General features: G+C 36.1%; 1 protein-coding gene across 1 annotated transcript; it reads left to right on the top strand.

The window, feature by feature from the left end:
* The first annotated feature begins 361 nt into the window (after window positions 1-361).
* On the top strand, window positions 362-4,106 carry LOC111916958 (eukaryotic translation initiation factor 4B2). The gene is made up of 3 exons (XM_023912603.3): window positions 362-1,739; window positions 3,291-3,632; window positions 3,787-4,106. Exons 1-3 carry the CDS (start codon window positions 538-540, stop codon window positions 3,809-3,811), a joined length of 1,569 nt encoding a protein of 522 aa, XP_023768371.1. The 5' UTR covers window positions 362-537; the 3' UTR covers window positions 3,812-4,106.
* Window positions 4,107-7,975: the final 3,869 nt, after the last annotated feature.

Below are 7,975 nucleotides of genomic sequence, written 5' to 3'. Positions count from 1 at the left end.
AGTTCAAAATTTTAAAATATGTATATTTTCTAAGGATTCAAATAAGGGTTAGAATATAAGGATTAAAAAGGCAATTCATCCAAAAACAGCGACTGTTGCTTAGCCTTGATGCTTTACTACTTTTCACACACTAATCTCTGTACCCACGTCTGACAAATAAAAAATTGCCACGTCAGTCAAATCACCTACTTCACGCGCTCACTCTCGCACGAACATTCACGGGCAATCCTGCGGCTAGTATTGTCCCTTAAGCTTCATCCGTAAGTACGTGTTTACACTCTCTCTTAACGCGCGTCGCTACTTCACTCCTTCTTTCTCTCTCTTCTCTTACTTTCTCTTTCTAAAAACTCCGAAAACCGCATTTTAGCAACATAGCTGTTGCAGATTATTCCCTTTCACCCTTGCCATCACCACCAACCACCACACGTCTCCACCGTTCGTCGGAGTTATCGCTGTTTTTACAATACACATCAAGTAGCTGATACTCGTGAATCTGGTTCTACGAGTTTGTTTGATTTGAGATCTGGAAGATCTAGAATGTCGAAAATATGGGGGAATATCGGCGCCTGGGCGGCGGAAGCGGAGCGTGCAGAGGCCGAAGAGAAAGAACAAGAGGCCGCAGCAGCGGCGGCAGCCGCGGCTGCTCCACCACAGAGTTATCCGAGCTTGAAAGAGGCGGTGAACACTAACAAAGGGAAGAAAAAGACGAAGATGACCTTGCAGGAGTTCACGATGGGCGGAGCTGGAGGTATCGGCGGTGGAGGTTCGCGTCGAGACTTGGCTTTCGAGCAGAAAGGATTGACTCCTGAAGAGATGATGCGGCTTCCGACCGGGCCGAAAGAGCGGTCTGCAGAAGAAATGCAATACGGGAGGATAGGCGGTGGTTTCTCGTCGTACGGAGGCGGTCGGTCTGGCGGAGGTCCTAGGATGAGAGATAGAGAAGCCGATGGTGACGGTTCATGGGGGAATAATCGGAGATCTTACGGTGGATTTGATGATGATCGTAGAGGTCCGCCTTCTCGGGGCCCGGAATACGAACAAACATCTAGGGCTGATGAGGTTGATAATTGGGCAATGGCGAAGAAACCTATGACTCCTTCATTTGATGCTGGTAGTAGACCTAACCGCTACAGTTCTCTTGGTGGAGGCGGCGGCCTTAGCGCAGGAGGAGGAGGAGGAGGGGGATTTTCTAGGGCTGATGAGATTGACAATTGGGCAATGAATAAGAAGCCTGTACCACCTGCTAGATCTTCTAACTTCGGTTCTGGTTTTCGTGATTCTGGAGGACCTGAACCTGACCGTTGGAGTAGGGGAGTTGTGCCTCGCGATGGTAACCAGGAACGGCTACCAGAGCGCCGGCGTTTGGTACTCGATCCACCTAAGGGTGAAAGTTCTCTGACTCAGCCCATCGTCAAGACAAATAAACCAAATCCTTTTGGGAATGCAAGGCCGAGAGAAGAGATATTAGCCGAGAAAGGTTTGGATTGGAAGAAAGCGGATTTAGAACTTGAAGCTAAGAAAATCAACAGTCGACCCACAAGCTCTCATTCTAACAGCAGGCCTGGGAGTGCACATTCTGGGAGGTCGGCAGAGGGTTCGGTTTCATTGCAGGGATTAGAGAAGCCTAGGCCTAAGGTGAATCCTTTCGGTGATGCTAAGCCTCGGGAAGTCTTGCTTCAGGAGAAAGGTGTTGATTATCGGAAGATTGATTCAGAGTTGGAGCGGCGGCGCCTTGGCAGGTTCTAATTCTATATCTTATAATCTTATCTTTTACTGTCACTTCTACTAAACGCTATTGACACTGTGAACTTGGTGTCCAATGGGTCATTAAGAAACTATACCAAAATATATCTTGAATTTCTGTCTTTGTAAAAGCCATTTTTGTGTCTGAGGTGAGACCTTAAGTGGGGATTTAAAGGTTATACAGTTATTAAAGCTGTGAAGAATATCATTATCAAGCAAGTTATTGTCTTAACAAATACTTGTAACACAAAATCATAGGACTACTTGATTCCATTTTGCCAAACACTCACCTATATGTTATTTGGGAACTTAGTTTATGGCTTTGAGTGCATGGAAATTTTATGAATTTGACCTGTATAGTTTGAGTCTAACATTAAACCATCTTCTATCATCTCAACGTATTTGATTGTTGATATGAGTTCTATGCTTTGTTTGTTCTTTATGTCTAAGATGGTCAAGTGCAGTTCTTGTGATGCATTATTGAGAACATTGAGAATATGGTCTCATGAAAAATAGTTGATTTATTGCTACTGTCAGGTTCATAAGTTCCTGGGTTACAATGTATCTGCAAAGGTTTTTGATTAAATACATCTTTTAAGCATTTGGAAGGCAAGAAAACATGAAAAACTTAAAGGAGTTTTTGAGCATTTCTATTGCAAAACATGTTATACATTAACAGTTTCTATGTTTTTAGTGCACTAGCAAGAAACATAAATTTGAACTTAAACTGGGAGCTTCAATGCTTCATAATATATAAAAAATTACGAATGCTTTTCAAATTTTAATGTATAACACGTTTTGCTATAGAAATGCTCAAGAACTCCTTTATGTTTTTTTTTGCTTCTTTTGGGCATAATAACTTAATGCTTCATGTGTACGTGACCACACATTACTCTCAGCCTGAGCTTTATTTATGTGGAGGCCCCACATAGCTTTACCCTAAAAAAACTCTTTGGTTCAACAAAATGATTTTTATTTTAGGTGGATTTACTTGCATAGGTGATGCTTGTGCATTTATATGGCATTCATTGTCAAATTGCTTTAAGTAGATTCTAAATTCTTGATTCTTGGTTTTCTATTCACATATCTTTTTTCTTCTCTTACTCCCAACTTTTTACAAGTTTGTCTTCTCTTATTTCTCTTTCGTTTCCCCAAACATGTCATCCATTGCTTGAATATCTTGTATTCATCTTATTATTTATATGTTTATAATCACTTAGTATATTGGTATATACATATTTAAATCAACATATTTCATAACTATATCATCTTATACTACATTCTAAGATATTTCCATTAGTTATCACATAACAAATACATCTGTACATCTTTTTGATTTAGAATTTGCTAAATTGTCATAATAATCTTTCATATTCAGTGATTCCTATTATGTTACTTGTCTTAAATGTAGTAATAATTTCACCTCAATAGTTTCTAAAACTTAGCAAAACATTATTCATATAATATGATATCAATACTTCAATACATCTTTTACATCAAATATTCAAGAACTTAAAGTGAGAAGGCAATGAATTATAAATTTTCAGGTTGGAGACAGAGGCAGAGAAGAACTTAAAGGAAGAAATAGATAATTTGAGAAGGGAGTTTGAGAAAGAGAAAGAGACAGAGTTACATGAAATGATAGTTGAGAAAGAAAGGGAGCTGGAACAATTAAGCCATGATCTGGATGATAAACTTCGGTTCAGTCAAAAAACATTTGAAAGACCAGGTTCTGGAGCAGGAAGACCGCCTTCTCAATCTGGTTCCTTTGATGACTCCAGAAGTGTTGACTTCTCAGACAGGCCTAAATCCCGTGATGACAGAAGAGGAGGTTTTGGTGGTGGAAATGGAAAAGATAGAGGTTTTTTGGGTAACACTGATCTTTCCAGGTAAATATATATATATTTTTTTTGCATCTGAAAATTCTTTAATAATAATAATAATATTAATGGCAACATTGTTATTGCATTTTGCTTTACATATAATAATAGCAATATGTAATTATGTTGGTCTAATATATGTGCATGTAAAATTTTGTTGTAGGTCTAGCTCAAGGGAGAGATGGTGACAAGTAGTTGAAAAGTAAGGGAGGAATAAAAAAAAATATAAAATTTTGGCGTTCAAGGAAAGAGAATGAGGGTTCTAACTTTAAAGAAGAAGTGTGTTGTTATAAGTAAGTGTCAACAAAGCTTCTTTCTATGAATGATGATTGATTTGGTGAAAAAAGGAAGGGAAGGAAGGACTAAGGAGGACTTAGCTGTGGTCTTGTGTTACTTATTATTATTTTGATTGTACATCTGGAATGAATTTATTATAACTCTTTCTTTGTTTCTTCATCTAAAACTAAAACTAACTTTTGTTCATTTCTCTCTCTGACCCAAAATTTGAGCACCTCTAGTTGAGTTGAATTGTGATTTTGTGAGAAGCTTTATTACAAACTGGGAAGAATACAAGTAGCTGCATAAATTAAATACTTTGTCACTCATTTGTCTGAAAAATGAAAATGGTTCCAAGTGTTTTGACAAATCACAACAACGAAACAGATGTAAATCTGAATAAGTTACTTAATTTGGGTTAAGTTATTATTATTTTTTTTTCCGGAAACAACGAATATTATTATTAATTTGGGTTAAGTAAGTGTGTGGTTTGTTGCTGATCGATGATATTTTTGCGTTGGAACAGCATAACTTACTCTGGAGCTACTTCATTGTTTTATTTTTTTTGGGAATGCGAAAATATATATAAGGAATAAAGACTGTGACTAGCAAGAAACCAAGGAGTAAACACTTATTTTCCAAAAACGATGGGATTTCTGCTTGGTTAAATGGACATGAAAGCCTACTCGGTATGAGTCTGTTGAGGGTTTAGGGACGATGTGGTCAAGCCTTTAATTTTGGATTCTGATATATCGATAATCAATTATTTATTATATGTATTGCTTCAATGTTAGATATACAATTGATTATCGATATATTAGAATCTAACTTTAAGTTTAATAGAAATTTTTTAGATTGTTTTAATGTTTTACGAAAAAAATTTAGTTCTTGTTTATTAATATTTAAACTTACAAAACTCATGATTAAACAAAATGATAATGTTCTTCAAAGTTACATATAAAGTTTTTAGAATTTAATATATTGGGGTGATGATATTAAATTTGTAATACGGAGAGTTGAAAACTATTGTGAAAGATGAATTGTAAATTTAACTTTTTGGTATATATTCATAATGATATTAAAACCTTCTTACGACAATTGTTTCAATTGTTGGTGAATTGATTTTTAATAACGATGACTTTTGAATATGAGTATTTATGAACAGATATGTAAAAGGATGAATATTCATTATCATGTTTATGATGCTGCATATGCATATATTCTTATGAACAAAAGATTAAATATGCAAAATAATAATAAGAACGTTACTTAGCTCTGATACCAAAATTAAAGACATGACATAATTAATAGAAAGTTATGATAAGATTATACATGAATGATGCGTCGGGATGGATTGCTTGAATTATATGGATGTTTATATGGATAGGTTTGGATAAGGCTCTGCTATTCAGAAATAGATAATCTATTTCAACAGAGGAAGAACTTTGAGATTCAACTCAAGTCTTAAACACTAAAATATCTCTTGTTTATTTCTTATGGGGAAAGGCCCTATTTATAGGCTCGAAAGAGCCGGTTACAATTATTGTTGCAATCGTATGATTGCAAACGACAAACATATATTTACATTTTAGACCCCTAGACTATGGAGGGTCTTACACTTTATGTTACATCCTACCGACACTACTTTATGTCATATTCTACCGACAAATACAAACAATAATTATACAACGACAAATAACAAATAATAATTTCTTTCACAACGAAAGGACAAGTGTCTTCAATAATAATGACTTTATATGTCATTGCTTGCGTCAATTCCCACCCCCCCCCCCCCCCCCCCCCACACACACACACACAAACAAACACAATCGTTTTGATGGGGTTTGTGCAGTATGAAAACTATATGAACCTCCTCAACAATCAAAACTCACCACAAATACCATTTCATGAAAACTATTTTAATCCCACCACACCTCCAATGTGATTTCGTACATCGTCCTACATGCAACAAAACCCAAACCTACAACAAAACATTTTCAATACTTTTTCTTCCATGCCACAAACAACCACACAACCACCACCCACACAACCAATGCAAAATACAATCGTCGAAATGTAACCGGGAGGTAGTCGGAGAGGAAGAAGGAAAGGGAAAAGGAGAAGGAAAGTGATCACGGAAAGTGAAGAACCTCCACTATGGCGGACACTGGATGAGGCGTACGCTTTGGCAGTGGCATGATGCTATACTTCAAAAAGTGAACACATATTTCACACTTATGAAGAAACTTGCATATCATAATACCGATATGCTTAGTAGCAAGTGAAATCCAATCAGTCGTAGGTACACCAACTTTAATGGGATCTACAACAAGCTTGTTTCTCAAAAGCAAAGTGGTGCCAACGACTTCGATTTGTTTAAAGTCGCGAGAGATCAATATCGCATCAAAGTATGTCATGCTTTTGAGTATGAAAAAACATGTGAGATTGTGTGAAAAGATCCAAAATGGATAAAACTCCAACATCATCGAATGTACAATCGAAGAGGTCTCGAAATTCGAGCTCGTTTGACATTTCAAACACACGGACTAACATTGACCTCAACATCGACACCGATGAGATCCCGAACAACATTAAAAAGATCTCTCTCTCTCTCTCTCTCTCTCTCTCTCTCTCTCTCTCTCTCTCTCTTTCTCTCCCCCCCCCCCCCCCCACACACACACATACACGATGATCAGTGGGGCGCGACAAAGCGAAGCAAGCTCAACGACATAAATATGAAACTGAAAGAAGGGCACACAAGTTGGTGAAAATGAAAGAAAAGTTCGACACCCACAACTTAATAGCAAAATAAAGAGTTGAAGTACAACGTCGAGTCGACACTTGGAATTCTTTCGTAGTCAAGCAGAGAAAGATCAAATAACGAAGGATTTGACACTCAACACTAGCGAGGAAGATTTGACGCCCCGAGATTTGGGTGTGCTTCAAGCAATGAATGAGAAGATCCACAAGAAATATTTTGACTAGGACTATCGTATCGTTTTGAGGGGGCTTAGAGGAAATTTTGAATCAAGTAAGGATATTTGAGATATATTAATTTTCAATTGGAAGTTTGGAAGCTTGAATCCACACCTTGTTGGAAGAAGGTAACCAATTCCTCATTTTCTCAAAATCTTATTCCTAATTCTACGAAGCTTCATAATTCGAATATGAGATATATATGTGTTAATAAGAAGAGTTTAGATAATGATTTCAGTCTAAGGATACAGTTCTAGTTTCAATCAAATCATGTTTTGGGAGTCTCAAAACCCTAAAAATAGAGGAATTCAAATTTGAGATTTATTAAATGAATTTAATGGTTGATTTAGCTTGGATTTGAGTTTCCTAAACTCATATTTAGCTAATGAATCCAAAATATATAATTATTGACTTCCACTGAACAAAATGAAGATTTCAAGTTATCAATGCAGACTCAATTGAGTCCTAAGTTGATTTGGTTCTAGATCCATTGGAACTCTAAGTTATGTCATAAATCTAGTTAAGATGATCAACGTGAATCATGTGTCACATAAAGATTGTCTTATTTAGAGGTTATGTGGCTTCTATTGGATCTAATCAAGATTTGAAGTTATAAATCATTAGATCATCATATTATGATTGTAAATCATTAGGTTTATATGAGATGCTAATTAAATATTAAGGAATATTAAATAGCCGATATGATAATTAGTAGGCGAATGGAATATGTTAGGGTTGGTTCGGATATTAAATGGTGATTTAATTATGCAAAAACTATGAAATGGTGCGGCCTATAGCTCCACTTAACTAGGTAATATTGTGGACATATTTAATGTATCCCTCATAACTTTTGCATACAAGATCCAAATCAATTACGTTTTCTTCCAATGCCTTTCTATGATCATATGAAGATATGTAATGATTAAAATGAGAAGTTTGAGATTTATAACAATAATTAGAATGATTAGAGTGTAATTAGTTAATAATTACCCGAAGCATGTGTATCATTCAATGACTACTAAGTGTATAAACAACTTGAGAAGTAAAGTAAAGGTGTTACAACTAGTTAAGATGAGCTATCACCAAGAATAGATGTCATT

Source organism: Lactuca sativa, chromosome 8, assembly GCF_002870075.4.
Source record: "Lactuca sativa cultivar Salinas chromosome 8, Lsat_Salinas_v11, whole genome shotgun sequence".
NCBI lineage: Eukaryota > Viridiplantae > Streptophyta > Magnoliopsida > Asterales > Asteraceae > Lactuca > Lactuca sativa.
This window is presented reverse-complemented; position numbering and strand designations above follow the sequence as displayed.

Coding starts and splice junctions, on each gene's coding strand:
- LOC111916958 (XM_023912603.3), top strand. CDS start 538: ATGTCGAAAATATGGGGGAATATCGGCGCCTGGGCGGCGGAAGCGGAG. Junction 1,740..3,290: donor GAGCGGCGGCGCCTTGGCAG/GTTCTAATTCTA, acceptor ATAAATTTTCAG/GTTGGAGACAGAGGCAGAGA. Junction 3,633..3,786: donor GGTAACACTGATCTTTCCAG/GTAAATATATAT, acceptor ATTTTGTTGTAG/GTCTAGCTCAAGGGAGAGAT.